Source organism: Anastrepha obliqua, chromosome 4 (assembly GCF_027943255.1).
Source record: "Anastrepha obliqua isolate idAnaObli1 chromosome 4, idAnaObli1_1.0, whole genome shotgun sequence".
In the NCBI taxonomy this organism is placed as follows: domain Eukaryota; kingdom Metazoa; phylum Arthropoda; class Insecta; order Diptera; family Tephritidae; genus Anastrepha; species Anastrepha obliqua.
The window spans coordinates 66,044,789-66,061,895 of NC_072895.1; the positions used below are offsets into that span (position 1 = coordinate 66,044,789).

The 17,107-nt window shown below is 32.1% G+C and overlaps 1 protein-coding gene across 1 annotated transcript; it reads left to right on the top strand.

The window, feature by feature from the left end:
- Positions 1-861: 861 nt before the first annotated feature.
- On the top strand, positions 862-16,515 carry LOC129243819 (uncharacterized). The gene is made up of 5 exons (XM_054881148.1): positions 862-1,191; positions 14,478-14,733; positions 15,480-15,823; positions 15,889-16,100; positions 16,167-16,515. The coding sequence occupies exons 1-5, from the start codon at positions 940-942 to the stop codon at positions 16,432-16,434; spliced, it is 1,332 nt and encodes a 443-aa protein (XP_054737123.1). The 5' UTR covers positions 862-939; the 3' UTR covers positions 16,435-16,515.
- Positions 16,516-17,107: the final 592 nt, after the last annotated feature.

The following is a 17,107-nucleotide window of genomic DNA, read 5'->3' on the forward strand; positions in this document are numbered from 1 at the left end:
AATGGCATATATGCGCCTTTCAAATAAAAAAATAATTTTGTCAATAACTCACACACAGCTTGTTTTATTCCATTTCAACATCTACCCGCCCTTATTGAAAAACCCTTTATTTCGTTGGAAGGCGGTTTGAGTACAAGGCCAGAATACAAGGTCAATTACTATACTGATGCAATACGACAGAAGTTGGGCAGTTGAGTGTGGCATCGACAGTTCACCTGTAGTTTCACCTCTGCATAGGTTTGCTAATTTACGCACTTTCTCGGCGTTCGCGTCTACGCCTTGTCTGCTCGGCGTGCCGCAGTTCGCTGCAAATGTATGCGTTCACAAATTTTTGTATAATTTTTAGCTTTGCACTTACTTTAGATCAACATCAAAGAACAAAAATATGTTAATGAACTTGTTAAACATGAAAAGAAGAGACATTAGGGTATTTCATAATTAAGTGGAAATAGTCTGGCATCATAACATTTATACTATTCCAGCGCAACAACAAAATATTTATGTTCTCCATTATAATTTAAAAATGAGACATATCAAAACAAACTTAACAGTGTTTATATTTTCATATATGTACTACCGTACAATTTGATATTATTCAACGATTTCAACGGCAAGTGCAAGCTAGTGACTAAGAGAGAACAAACAACAATAAAAGATCTCTCAGTTATACTCGTATGCTTATTGCGGACTTTTATCAAATGATCGCTTATGTAAATATACTAAATTTTCTCTCCTTTTCATTCAAGTGCTCTCATAGTCTTTACACATACCATAGTTACATTCTCTTTGAGATAATTTGTTGATGTTTTGATTAAAATTTATTTCGCATAAATGCTTAGCATTTGTCCCAACCAGTTCAGTTGAAAGCGGTTGTTAGAAATGCGAGAAAGATATCACAACTGAAACGGAAAAACTTGAATTAAAAATTTGTAAACAAAAATGGCGAAATCAAAATCTGAAGTCGAAATTGAGTGGATTAAGAGTACATTATTTCCAGAGATAATAAAAAATAAGCATTTTAGAGAAGATAACTCGCTTAGCGGTAATATAAATGACCACGTCAAATTAAACGATGTGCAGGTACGATTTATTGGCAGTGAAGAGGCCTTCATGTTAACCACTTGTTATCGTGCGGTTATCACTTTGGAGGAAGGCGATAGTGGGCCTAAAACTACCACAATTATTGTTAAGGTAAGAACACAGGTGCATACACACATACATATGTACTTATGTATATGTAAATTGAAATTCCTAATTCTAATAAAAAGCTATTTTTGAGAAAAAAATTAATCAAAAATTTCACCTCTGAACCAATCAAAACAAATGACTATAATTGAAAAATTTAAAGTTGAGTTAGAATTTAACGTTTCTTATGTCGAAAGATGTGAATGGCAGAGTCAAAATAGTGCCTGAGAGATAAGAAATGTCGTTGGTTACCGACATTTGTATGAGAAAAGTATGAGCCTATGGATTAGAGGTAACAGACTTTATCTATCCACATGATTCACATGCTGCAAATGAATGATGTGACGTAATTGCAGGAGGATCAAATTGTCAATGCCGGCATTTATTAAAGCTATGAGAGGATTACGATTATCTTATATGAATACGATTTTCTTTTTGTGAAATACCTGAAATTAAGGGGGGAAGCTGGTCTAGAGCGCAAAAAATGGGCATATTTTATGAATTTATTTTGACTCAACAAAGGAATCAATCGAAAATCTGTGAAATAGGTTTAATAATATAGCTTTCATGGTACAAATACAAAATTTTTCTTCTGAATTAATTTCAAAATGGCCGCTGTCCAGCAGTTCTCCTAAGGCGCCTTTTTTTCTAGTGGGTCCATTGCCGAAGACGTAAACTCCTTAATTTTTGTCCTGGATCAAAAAATAAAATTTTTTTAGTTTCTATATAACAACAGAAAGAGACGTACGTAGGATTTTTTCGATATTTTGTTTTTTCGCGAAATGGTGCACGTTTGAACAAAAAGTTACAATTTTCACTATAAAGAACGACATAAAATTGTTGATTAAAAAAAAAACTATGTAATATAAATAAAAAATCCTACGTACGTCTCCGGAGAAAGGTATTTCGAATGTATTGTCAAAATTTCGTAAGAATCGGTAAAGATTTGTTCGAGTTATGTCTTCGGCCAGTTTAAAAAAAGTGATTTCGAGAAAAACGCGTTTAAAGTTGTAAGTAATATAAGTTCGGGGCATACCTGCGAGGCACTGCCGTCGAATGAAAAATTTGGGCATTTAGACATTTTTGCTGGCATCCCTCATTTGGTATATTATTTCTAAGACCCTAAAGCACCTTTTAAGACAAAAAAAAATTTTTCGATTTTTTCAAAATTCTAGACCAGCTTCCCCCCTTAATAAAACTTTTTTAAATATCAAATTTTACCATTAATTTACAAAGTGAAAAGCACCTTTCATAGGGTGATTTAAAAATTATATTCAGTTGCTTCTCCAACTCATCCTGTATGGTATCAATCGTTTGCCGCGAAATAGTTATTGTACTTGAGTAATGGGGATTGGGCCCAAGTGGGCATGTCAAGCGAATACAGAGCTTGTGAAACAGTATTCACGTCGTTTACATCCATACAAAATGGAAGAGTGTAAGCCGGTGCAATGTTATCATAAAGAAACTACGGGTCCCTCCGCCACAATTCTAGCCTCTTGCGATGAAAGTATTCCCTCAAATATTTCACGAGTATTAGTACTCTCTACTTACTGTTTTGTTTTGGCAGTAGGAAATTGGAATAGATCACATCACGACAATCAATAAAAATTATCAACAGACTTTTGATTGTGAATCGTCTTCGTCATGTTTTTTGGCTTATGGCTCATCTGACAAATGTTTTAAGAAATAATCTCAGAATAATTTCGATGCCTCTAAAGAAATCAGGTTAGTATTGTGACAAACTGTGAATGAAAATTTTATTCAAAATAGATGCTCTTCATGGTACACCCTATTCAAGCTCACATATCGCAAATAGCAATAAAAAAACACTCGAAAATGTTATTCAATCTAAAAGCTGAAACTATATCTCAAAGTAGAATTTCCAAGATAACTTGGCTAAATTTTTATACAAATACTAGTTATTTAATATGTACACATATTTCCCTAGTAACTTTTTTTTATTTATAAATCATTTTAAGTTGCACTCCATAAACATGCTTACTTGTTTAAGATTATATAAAGCAAATTTCTCAAATATAATTATAAACTATATGCAATACCTTCAAGTGCAAGTGAGTATTCTCTTAGAAATGCATATGTGTGCATGTATGTGAATAATGAACAATTCAATCATATTTCGAGCCATAAGAGTTCTCGAGAGCAAATTGAAGATACAGTTAGTAACATAAATAAGTATACAGGAGCCTGATTTATAGATTTGTTTGACGCTAACGCTTTCCTTAATATAATATGTAATCCAAATATTTTACACATGGTAATTGGGTACTGGGATAACCTTTCATATGCGCCTTAATTTAGCTGTAAATTTTAGGTACCGATTGTTCTGTTAGCATAACATTTATTTTTACGCATTGATTAAAAAAGATAACTATTAACAGGAAATAATCAAAGTGAGTATAAAAATTTAGGGAAGTACGTTTTGTATTAATTTTTGCGACATTTTTAGTAATGGCACCAAAAGGAAAAGAGCTTTCTGATAATTTAAAAAATATCACAATAATATGATTTATAAAATATCACAAGGAACATAAATCATTGCGAGAAATCGGCCGTTTGATAGATAGGAGTTTTGCTACAGTTCAAAAGATTGTGAATAAATATAAAAGTGCGGGAAGCACCACTAATAAAGAGCGTTGTGGGCGTCCGCCGCTCTTAAGTCCCAAAGAAAAAAGGTTAGTCGTACGGAAAATCAGGACAAACCCCAAAATAAGTGTCCCCAAATTGAAATCTGAAGCTAAAAATGAGCCTGGAAAACAATTTAACACGCGCCGGGTTTTGTATAGTGCTAGAAATCATGGGCGCAATGTTAGGAAAAAGCCCTTCGTGAGTAGTGTCAATCAGAGTAAACGGATTTCATTCGCAAAAGTTCATAAAAATATAACCAAACGTTTTGGAACCAAGTCATATTTTCTGATGAGTGTAAGTTCAGTATCTGTGGATCTGATGGCCGTGAAAAAGTTTGGAGAAAAGTTAACGCGGAATTGAATCCAAACAATATGACCGGCACTGTGAAGCATGGAGGGGGCGGCTCTGTGATGGTTTGGAGATGTATGGCTGCGAACGGTGTTGGAAACTTCGTATTTATCGAAAATATTATGGACCGATATGGTTATTTAAATATTTTGAAAAATATTTTAAAAGAAAGCGCTACGAAATTGGGTTTTGGAGGAACGTTTATCTTCCAGCAGGATAATGACCCCAAGCACACATCCAACATTGTACGAGAGTAGCTGTTACACAATGTGCGAAAACAGCTGAAAACACCGCCACAGTCCCCGGATACCAACCCAATCGAACATTTATGGGAACATTTAAAGCGGCAAATACGTAAACATCCGATTAGAAATAAGGAACAACTGAAAAACGTCCTTCAAGAGGAATGGAATAAAATACCGCCAGCTGTAACTGAAGCTTGGTGAAATCAATCACGACTTAAAGCGATTGTAAAGTTATCCTACCAAATACTAGGATTTGATTTTAATTTTTTATTTTATTTTTTTGATTGCACAAATTAATAATGTGATGAACTGTATACTTACTTTTGATAAATTTGAATTTTAATAAAGTTTAATATATTATAGAAAGCTATAATTTTGTTCCTTTTTAAAATTTTGTCATTATTTGGATCAAATATGACTTTTGTATTTCATTCATGTAAATAAAACACAATTGTGTTATAACTTAGGTTGTTTGAAGGAATCGATTGGGGGAAAGTTGAAAACGTGTCCGGTGTATACTTACTTCTGTTACTAACTGTATGCTGCTGTACTCATATATACTAATAATAAAGAGGTACGTATGTACGAGTAAATGCAATTTCTTTTTACAATATGGGTATAATTTTTCGCCGTGCATTTCAATCAAGTAATTCTCTATAGCGGAGAGAACACTGAATTTTCACTTCAATACACAAGTTAAATTTATTTTTGAAAATAAAATAAATTTGTTAAGTTTTATTTTTTATTAGTTTTATTTTTATTAAAATGGAACAAGTTTGATTACACTTCAAAATAATTTGTTCTTTACTCTTCAAGGTGACTTTGAAGACTACTTTTAACATTAAAAACTATACTTATTCAATTTATTTTAACAGTTAGATTTATACTTAAAATGAAGAGAGAAAGAGTTCCCCATTTACTATTACAACAATTACAACAATTAAATATATAACTTACATAGCTATAATAATTATTCCAGTTAGATAATGAAGAGAGCGAGAGCGAAAGGGGAAAGTTACTTATAATATATAACTCGCCTCTCCTTAAAGAATTCGAGTCTCGTCGAATCTTTTACAAATATAATATACAATCCGAAAATTTAATAGTTTCTTATAGTGATACAATCACACTTAACTAATAACTTGAAATATATTTAAGTTGTTTAGCGGTTTTTTTTCCAAGATAAATATTAAACTATATTAGCCATAAATATTCATTTCTTATTCTATAGTTTACATTTTAAAAAAATAAATATAGTGTGATTTAATATAAAAAAAATATTAACGAATAGTTTTCCATGTTTTGCTCTACAAATCCATTTCATTTTTTTTATTATTATTATTTTTTTTATTTATTTTTATTTTATTTTATAGACTTTAATGGGCGTCTAAATTGTGCAGTGTCTACTTTATTAGGGTTGCTGTGGTGGTATCTGTTAAATCTTTTAGCAGTTTTTTGTCTAATTGCAGTAGGATTTTTAATATATAAATTAGATTTTTGTAAATTAAGTGTAATATTTTCTCTTTTAATATTTTCTCTATCAATGGTTTTCTTTTTAATTGCTTCAGATCTTACCTTAACCTCTTTTAAATTTATGTGTAACTTATTTATAAAATCAATTGGTTTTAATTTAGTCGTGCTGTGAATTGTATTATTATAGAAATTAACTGCTTTTAGTACTAATTCTTCAGAGTCATTAATATTTTCAGCGTTTTTTAATATTCTTATATGCTCTAAGAGAGTCGAATGCATTCTTTCTACATCTGAATTTCCTGTGTGCGAATTCGGTGTTGTAAAATGAGTTTCTATATTATTTTCTTGACAGAACAGCTTTATAAGTGCATTATTAAATTCATTATCCATAATAATTTTATCAGGTTTTCCTAAAAATGCGATTCGCTCTTCGATTTTAGTTTTAATTGTTACCATATTTTTGTCATTTAGTTTATGTGCCGTTCCTAATTTCGTAAATTTGTCTATTGTTGTCAAAAAACTAGTCTTTTGTATCTGAAAAATATCTATATGTACTATTTCATTTGGTTTTTCTGGTGTTGGAGTATGTTGAAATATTTTATTTATTGGTTTTCTGTCATATTTGTTTTCATTACATATTCTGCAGTTATTGCAATATCTATTTATAAATTTTAATAATTTAGGATTATAATAATTATCTTTTAATTCTTCGAAATTCTCCTGGATTCCTCTATGGTTACCTTTAATATGAATATCATCAATGATATTCAATAAAGATTCCTCGGATTCAATATCACTAGCAACTTTTGTACAATTTATGAAATTTATTTTATTGTTACTAGAAAATAATTCAATTAATTTGTTCTGTATTATATTATATTTATTATTGTCAAGCTCCGAGTATACCCCAATTTTTCCTCTTTTTATTTCACGTCTAAATAAATCATTCAAATAATGAGTATTATTTAAGTCATTCTCAGACACATATATTATTTTATATTTTTTAAAAAGTATTTCGGTTTCTTTATTTTTATTTTTAACTATTCTTATTTGCGTCCTATATTTATTAACAATTTTATTTATTCTAAAGAAATTAATATTTACATTTTCTTCCGTACTATGATTTACTTCAACTCTGCTCAAAAAATCAGCTACCTTATTCTCCTTTCCCTTAATATATTCAATATCGAGATCAAATTCATCTAATAATATTTTCCATCGGATGATTCTAGAATTGGGCTCTTTAAGTGAATAAAGCCATTTCAAAGGCTGATGATCAGTTTGAACTAGAAACTTTCGACCAAAAAGGTATGGACGGTAATATTTCACGGACCATACAATGGCTAATAATTCTTTTTCCAGCGTTGAGTAGTTTTTTTCATGTCCATTTAAAGTCCTACTGGCGTAACTTACTGGTTTGCCATCCTGGCTCAACACCGCGCCAATAGCAGCATTGCTTGCATCCGTGGTCAATACAAATTTTTTATTAAAGTCTGGATAGCATAATATTGGTGGATTTGTTAAAATTTTCTTCAATTTTTCGAAAGCGTCAATATAAGATTTGTCATTAATATCAATTTTACTATTTTTTTTTAAATATTTTATTATAGGGCTAGCAACAAAGGAATAGTTCCTAATGAATTTCCGGTAATATCCGGTTAAACCTAAAAACGATTTAATTTCTTTTACTGACTTTGGTAGCTCCAAGTTTTGTATTATATTAATTTTCTCGGGGTTGGGCTTTATCCCATTATTTGTTATGATATGACCAAGAAAGTTTGTTTCTTTCGATAAGAATCTACACTTATCTATTTGAACCTTTAAATTGTAGTCATTCAGTTTATTAAATACTTTTTGCAAGCTTTCTAAGTGTTCGGTTAGCGAGGTTGAAAAGACTAGTATATCATCCATATAAATTATACAAATTTTATTTATATAATCAGCCAAAATGTAGTTTAGCATTCGCTGAAATGTAGCGGGCGCGTTTTTGAGACCGAAGGGCATTCGAATGAACTCGAAGTGACCACGGGGCGTTGAAAAAGCCGTTTTCTCAATGTCGCTTTCCTCCATCAAAACCTGATGAAAGCCTTTCGCAAGGTCCAAGGACGAGAAATATTGCGCCTTACCTAACTTGTCAAATAATGACTCTATATTTGGCAGAGGAAATTTGTCATCCACAGTTATTTCATTTAGCTTCCTAAAGTCTATAACTAATCGCCATTTCTGCTGGTTCGAATTATCGGACTTCTTTTTAACAATCCACAAAGGGGAATTATAAGGCGATTTGCTGGGGCGTATTATATTTTCTTTTAACATTTCATTTATTTGCTTTTCTATTTCATTTTCTAAAATCTGTGGATGCCTATAATTCTTGCAGTATACTATTTTATTAGAAGTAGTTATTATTTTATGTTTTACACAGGTAGTTGTAGTTAAATTTTGGTTTTTAATATAAAACGTCTTTTTATTTTTATGTAAAAAATTTTCGAATAACTTATTTTCTTCCTTATTTAAGTTTGTAGGCATTAAATCTTTGAATTTATCCAGCTCAAATTTTTCTATATAATTAATTTCCTCATAAGAAATGTTAAATTTATAGTCAATTAGTTTTATTTCGTTATTATTTACTTTAAGAGTATTATTTTGAAAATCTATTATAGCTCCAAAGGGCTGTAAAATATTTATTCCTATTATGCAATCGAATTTTTTATCAATAAAATTAATTAATTTAACAGACATGGTGCTATTTTTTTCTTTGAATTCATCCGGCACATTTACTATCACTTCATCTATAATAATATTATTACCGACCAGAGTATTTAATAAAATTGGTTTTATTAAACTTTTCTTTATTCCTATATTGGAAAAAAAATTATAATCTCCGAGGGTAGTAGCAGCACCACTATCAATTAGGCATCTTGTTTTTGTATTATTTATAGTTAATATTACTATGGGTAATGATAATTTCGAGGCTGCACAGGAAAATTTTCTGTAACGTGAATTGCATCAATTTCCATTGGTTCTTCATTATTACTTAAATGTCTATTATATGAATTTTGTTGATTTTGTCGTAAATTACTAAAATTTTCTAAGTCATAATTTTGGGTTTGTTGTTGCTGATTATTTCTGTTAAAAGTGTTAAAAGTTTGCGTTTGAAAATTTCTGAAATTTCTGTTACAATTATTAAAACCACCACTATTATTTCTGTTATTACGGCTACTATAATTAGGAAAGGTGCTTGAATTTTGAAATCTTTGAAAACCATTCCTATTTAATGAATTATTTGCATTTTGAAAGTTATTATTTGGAAAGGTATTGTTATTTCGAAAATCATTATTGTTTTGAAAACTTTTATACGCAAAACTATTCGCTTGTTTATTATTTACTAGTTTTATATCTTTTAATAAATTATTTTCTAAATAAAATGTATAAGCTATGTTAATAGATCTAATATTATTTTGTAGCAAAAGAGATTTAATACTAATAGGTAAGTAGTTTACATAAATATCAAAAATTAATTTTTCATTATTTTCAGGTGTATACAAAATGTCAGGTTCTAAGCTATACTTTGTGTTCATTAAACTTAAAATTTTACTTAATTTATAATGTAATTCCTCAATGTTTCTAGCTTCTTCGTTTAGAGCGTCACTTCTTAAATTAAAAAAACTTCTTTTTACTCCAAATTCCTCCTTAAGCTTAACTATTATACCCTCCCATGTAGGGTTAAATAAGGTTTCAACCGCCTTTAACGCCTTACCTTGCAGTCTGTTGCTTAATACTGTTTTTATTGTCTGTACATGTTCTGCTGGCGTTAGCTGCAACACAGTTGCGACGTCCCTCAGGTAGTTGCTGAGCGTATATTCACTGCTCCCGTTAAATGCAGGCAAGCTCCTCGCTTCACGCAAGCTCTCAGCTAGCGTCAAAGCCATTGTGGGTGTTGTTGTTTGTTCTAAGCAAACGCTGCTCTGCTTCTTTCTCTAATGATAGCTGGCTTGCTTTCTCTTTCGTCTTTCACGCCGTTAGCACTGGAATGCACACCGTACACTTTCTTCTCTTTTTCCGTTAACTTTTAACTTCTAGTAATTTCTTTTCCTTTTTTTTTTTTTGTTTTTTTACGAAGCCAATCTTTTTTCTTGTTTGTCAAAGATTTTGTCCGCTTTAAATATATATATGTACAGTAGTCATATCAATTTGGGCAGTAAAATTGCTCACAAATTATGCACAAATTTGCCGTTTTGCACTCAACTGCGCTAAGTTCAAATTATTTTCAACGATCATAAATTTGTTAGAACTATTCTTTCGGATTAGTTATTACACGAAATATTTTTTTTTAGTTTAGTTTTTAGTTTTTAAGTTTACAAAAATTTCGCTTTTTGCCACACTTTAGTAATGTCCACTTGAATTATTTGCGGTTCACATCGGTTTCTTGAAAATTTTAAACTTTTCTTTTGCCGATTATCACTGGATATGTTTTAACTAACATATCCCATCCTCGTCGCCAGTTAAATTTATTTTTGAAAATAAAATAAATTTGTTAAGTTTTATTTTTTATTAGTTTTATTTTTATTAAAATGGAACAAGTTTGATTACACTTCAAAATAATTTGTTCTTTACTCTTCAAGGTGACTTTGAAGACTACTTTTAACATTAAAAACTATACTTATTCAATTTATTTTAACAGTTAGATTTATACTTAAAATGAAGAGAGAAAGAGTTCCCCATTTACTATTACAACAATTACAACAATTAAATATATAACTTACATAGCTATAATAATTATTCCAGTTAGATAATGAAGAGAGCGAGAGCGAAAGGGGAAAGTTACTTATAATATATAACTCACACACAAGTAGATGTGGCGAGCAATAACTATTAGAAATTTTGTTTTTTTCTGCGAATAATTAGATAATGGTGGACCATATATAACCATACTCGTTACCGGCAAATCGCCTTCAAGCGAGCAGAGCACAAACATAGCGAGCACAGGAGTAGCGAATCAAATGCGCTTTTTGTTTGATTTTATTTGTGTATCCTGCAGTTGGACGATTCGTTTTATTCAACCCAAATTTGCAAGTTCATTTTTGCTGTTTTTCTCGCTTTTCCAACTTGTTAATTTGAATGTCAAAATTTTAATCAAAATACAAACTTAAAAGCAAAACAACAACAAAAAAACCAACAAAACACTTTGTCATTGAAACCAACAAATCGCAAGAAATGCTATTTAGTGCTATCACTTAGTGTAGATGCGTCTCGATTTTATGTGTTTATTATGATGAGCAAGCGACTTGTGGTTTGCTTTGCATCTTCTAGCAAATTAAACTTCTTTTTTTTTTTAGATATGTGTCTGATGTAATAAAGTAGTAGCACTCTAATCTGGGTTATCAAACATAAGAACGATAAAGCACTAATTTAAAATATTATTATAACTAATAAAAAAATACACATACAGTGGTCATCGGTTGATATGTGTAGCAAAATAGAACTTTAGTTTTCTTCTTCGCCAACCCCGAAATTCAAACATTATTATGTATTTATACCAGGAGCCCGAAAAATTTTAAATAATTGATTCTTGTTCTTCTTAAATGGAAATGGAATCGATGAAAAAACTTTTTTATTCAGTAGCTTGAGAAAAATGCAGATGGTTTGGAGTGGCTAACACTATTATGCTTTAAATTTGGTAATGAAACGCAAACACGAAAAATTAAAAACCAAGCCTGAGGATTTTAGACCGCCAAAGATAGACTTTGACTTTATGTAAAATTAATTTCATGATCTGCCGCTGTGCAAGCGACTCAAATACAAATTTTTAGTTCAAAATCTCATTAATTGTATAGTTTTTAAGTTAATTCAAGCTAAATCTATGACATATGTCACTGTGCAGCGGTTAGGTCTGCGCTGTTTTTTTTTTTTGTATTTTTTTTTTTTTTTTGAAGATAATGGAGGGAATATCAGTTGAAATGAATCTGTTTAAATGCCTTTATACTTGATTTTCGGCTCATTGAACTGTAGATACTTATTTAAATATGTTTTTTTTTTTTGCTTGGGTATACAAAAGAGGGACGGACGGCCGCCGTAGCCGAATGGGTTGGTGCGTGACTACCATTCGGAATTCACAGAGAGAACGTTGGTTCGAATCTCGGTGAAAACACCAAAATTAAGAAAAACATTTTTCTAATAGCGATCGCCCCTCGACAGGCAATGGCAAACCTCCGAGTGTATTTCTGCCAGAACACACAGAAGAACACACTCGAGCTTGGCTTGTTTACAGTAGCACAGAAAACAAACTACGTGACATATCACGCTGAAATTTGCCATGTAAGCTTATAACAGTCCTACCAAAAAACAAAAAATTTATTTTTGCCATATGTCATCCGCGGACCGTTTTATTGATAACGTCTCGTTCATATTTGAGCAGAAGGTATATATATACAAAAACGGGTTGAGATGAGAAATATTTTGAGTTTTGTGTGATCGAAAAATATGAAGGCCAAGGTTCAGCTATAGTTCGTGATAAGCGCATTCATTTTATATCGTATGCACCGAAAGAGGGCGAAGATGCACCCAGAGATTATTACCATATATATATATGTGGACAAACTAGTTACTTTACTTGTGCATAAAATAAAATACTCATTAAACACTTATACATATTTAACACTTACAAAACACCTAACAATATTCAAATTTTGAAAGCGAATGAAAAATAATTTCTGTTTTTAGTTGCCATTTTCTTTTTTTAGTACAAATCTACTTGATATTATAAAGTAATTGGAATGCTTTTTGAGTTAAAGAATTACTAGCAACGTCAATAAGAAAGTGTCTTTTAATAAATGATGATTTCCGTGATATCTTAATTCATAATTGAACTGTACTCTCATTTAATGTTATAGCCTTAAAAGTTAGGTGGCAACGCCATACACAAATAATTCTAAATAAATGTATGTGCATTCGTTTGAACACTTTCCGTTTGATACTCAAATCTTTATACTGCTACTTATATTCTGTTATTAATTTAAATTGTTTCGTTAAAATTTGATGTCAAAGTTTTTTTAAAAATTTTATTGAATTTAAGTTATCTTTACCTTTACATTGATAAATGTATATTACTTTACAACTGATATATACTATTTTTACAACTAATATATTTTTGTAATCAATTACTTAGTTTCCAAAAAAAAATTGTGTAATACCAACTCTATAGATTTTTTGTTGAAGCTTGCTTAAGCACCTTTCCTTTGATACCTATAGCTTTCAAATATTTTTCTAATCCATTTTTTGTTTCAAATGCAAACAAATGGCAATTCCCTAACCAAAATAAATGTTTACCACTAATAACTTTGTGGCTCGATAAGAAAAACACAATTTCACGGTTTGAAATACACTTTATTTTCCTAGAACATCTATGCAATTGTTTCCACGAGATTCCAATTTATGAATTTCATCCCTGAAGTGAGAATCTGAAAGGGTTGTAAAATACGCTTTCACAGCTGTTATGACCTCATCATTTGGTGAAAAAACGCTTTCCACGCATGAATTTTTTTAGGTCTGGAAACATATGGAAAATGCTAGGGGCCAAGTCTGGCAAATACGTTGGATGCTCCAGCAATTCGAACTTTAATTTAAAATTAAAATGCTCTTGTAACACGGGGCATTGTTCTGATGAAAAATAGATTTTTTCTTTTGCAAACTGGGTGTTTTTTATGAATTTTTTCCTTCAGTTGGTTTAAAAGGTTACAGTAATATTCAAAATTTATTACAATATATTACCAATTTGCAAGTAGTCCATAAACGAAACTCCTTTCGCACTCCAAAAAACGGATGCTTACACCTTCTTGGTCGATTTCTGGACACGAACTCGTTTCTGAGCCGAAGAACCAGATTCACACCACTCTTCAACCTCTTGCTTTGATTTACGATCATGATGATAGACTCAAGCCTTATCCAAGGATATGAATCAACGCACAAAATCCACTTTATACTTTCAAACACACTCTAAATGTTGCTGAGAAATCGCATTCGAATAAGTTTTTGTTCCATTGTTAACGAATACGGCACACAACTTTCTGAAACCGATTACTTGTTGACACTGCCCTATGATATATCTAGGGCTTCTACTGAATCCTTTTCAATCACTTGACGATTTTCCAATACGATATCTGGTATTTTTTCAACAATTTCTGGTGTTGTTGCTGTTTGTTGGACTCTTGACGTGGATCGTCTTTAGGGCTTGTACGACAACGTTTAAATTCAGCAACCCATCGAAAAATGTACTAATTTCCTTTTTAAAAAATCAAAATTCAATCACTACACGGTACGTAATGTTTTCCATTGTAGAAAAAACTGAGACACGTCGACACTAAAAGACTTATAAACAAAGAATAAATTGACAAATTGAAATGAAACTTTGCATTCGTTCATAATAAAAAATATACTAGTAGCAACGCTCTCTCTTATCCAACCGCAAAACTTATTAAACAACCTAGTATGTATATAGAGATTATTTATTTCTTAAAAAAATAGTGAAATTGTACAAAATGTATTTATATGCAATATTTCCCCGAACTTGTTTCCAAATTACAGAAAACTCCGAATTTGCCGCAAGAAATGTACGATGCCGTGCAATTCGCAGCGCTCTTCACCAATGAAATTTTAACCTACAACTTAATTTTGCCCGCCATCGAGAAGTTTGCACAGCAGTCCTTGAATATTCCGCGATTTTATTTTGGCGAGCTGCAGAAGTGTTCTGCAATTGTTTCGCTGGAAGACTTCGGCACTAGGAGCTGGCGTCTAGCTAACCAGAAAACAAATCTTTCGTTGGCTCACGCGCTTGCGGCAGGTAGGAATGCAATTGCACAGATATAAGATTTTACCGACCTAGGGAAAGCAAAATACTTCGAATGCAATTATCTTTTAATAAAATTAAAAAAAACCAAACTAACCAAAAACTAATATCAGCGGCAAGATAACGGATATCAAGAACAGCTTTTATTGCAATGCACGAAAAAAAAATTGGACACTCGCATTAGTTACAAAATTCAAGTGATTTAAATTAATACAGATATAAAATCAGATTTCTAAAATAAATCGAAACATTTAATGGCATCCGTATTGCTTTTTTTGGGGATTAATTTTGGTTAACCGATATTACAGTGCAACCAAATTGTATATATTTGATGAAACCAGAAGTAAAATTATTATTAATAACATTATTGTTGAATAGTAAATGTATTATGTAAATGTGAACCTGCCAACAACAACAACAAAAATTTCTTTTCAATTTCATTCAATCTCTTTTCACTAAGAGCAATAATTACGCTAATAACTTGTATAGCTCTCGAGTTAAATTAAAAAAAAGTGCTTTAAAACTGCAAAAAAGGCGGACAGGAGCATACAGTAGCTACTGTTGAATTTTACTCGTCATAAAACTTAACCTACGCCTGCACAATAAATGCTTGCGTACCAAGTTGCAAGCCGATATCTCTTAGACTGCGTCTGAAATCGAATCTAGTACACCTAGAATGGCAAAATGTTACATTATGGCCACTGTTATATGCGTAAAATAATTTGACATTTTTCCCACAGTACGTAATCTGGGCATATTTCATGGCACCGGCTTTGCTTGGCGGCACAAACACCGCGATGAGTTCGATCGCTTAACTAAGGGTCTTAAAGAGTCACGTTATGAAGTGGTGGACATGCATCCTATATGGGCGTTAAAAGTCAAATACGGCGGAGAGCGCAGTATAAATGTAACAAGAAAATATCAGCCACAAATCGACGACAAATTCTTGGACCGTTATCACAAACTCATCGGAAATTTTCTAGGATTTGGCCGTAAGATGATGGCCCCGGTAGAACCACTAGTGACCCTGTGCCATGGCGACTATCTGCGCAACAACATAGCTTTTAAATATGCGGACTCTAAAGTTAGTAATCAGAAGAATTGTACAATACATGAAATACATTTATATGATATTCGACATATTTTCAGGGCACTGAGGAACCGATAGATTCCCTGATGTTCGATATGCAAACGATGCGGGTTTGCTCGCCGATGCTGGACTTTGCCACATTCTTATGTTTGTCTACTTATACGTCTGTACGTGAAAAATGCTTTGATGAAATATTCGACACGTATTATGATCAATTAACAACTGCGTTTAAGAAGAACACTCAGGCGGCACAAGTGCCTGAGTTTTTGAGGTATGCAAGGCGTAGCGGTATGAATGTATGTAGGTCAACTTTGTAAAATTAATTTTTATTTTGTAGCCGCGACTGCCTGTTGAGGGAATACTGGCGATACTTACCGTACACCATTAACATCGCCTCATATTTCCTTATGGAACTGGTGGAACCAGAAGACTTCACATCGGAAGATTTCATAGCGCAGGCGATGACACCAGAAGAAGTACGAGAGAATACAATGAAGCGCGGCGGTGAGGAAGTTGATCGGGAGTTGTCACACCAAATAAGGGAACTTTACGAGCTAGTGCAGGCGCATAATCTCGATATATTTGAGGGTTTTGATTATGTGTGAAATATGTACAAATGTATGTAAATATATGTATGTAAATAAATCTAGTAGACACGTTGTTGGTCTAAATTTTAACAAAAGAAAGCACAAAATGTTACAGCGATGCAGTAAATGTAGGGAGAGTGCCGCACGAAATTTCTACTCCAAATGTTGGCAAATGGCTATCAATTCTAATTGCGCTGGCGGTTGACAGTTGCAAGCAACCAACTGCCAACGCAAGCACGCAGCTATTGAAACGATGCTTCCGCGACGGTGTTGCATAAGCACGCAATGTGTGAACAAAATTTTAAAAAACTTTTGTAAGGAACAAAAATGGCATGAAAAATACTGAACGTGTGTTAGGATTTGTTTCTAAATACATCTGAAATTTTATTTTAAATTGAGTATTAATTGGGAAATCAACTGAGGTGACCGGACAACGAGTTATAATTACCCAGGTATTGATTGTCTCTTAACGCTACCTCGGGATCAAAAGATTTTTCACCCCCTTTTCGATATATATACATATATATATATATATGTAATTGGCGCGTACACTCGTTTTGGGTGTTTGGCCGAGCTCCTCCTCCTATTTGTGATGTGCGTCTTCATGTTGTTCCACAAATGGAGGGACCTACAGTTTCAAGCCGAGAGAAGCTTTTTCATGGGAGAAGTACACTCGGAGGTTTGCCATTGC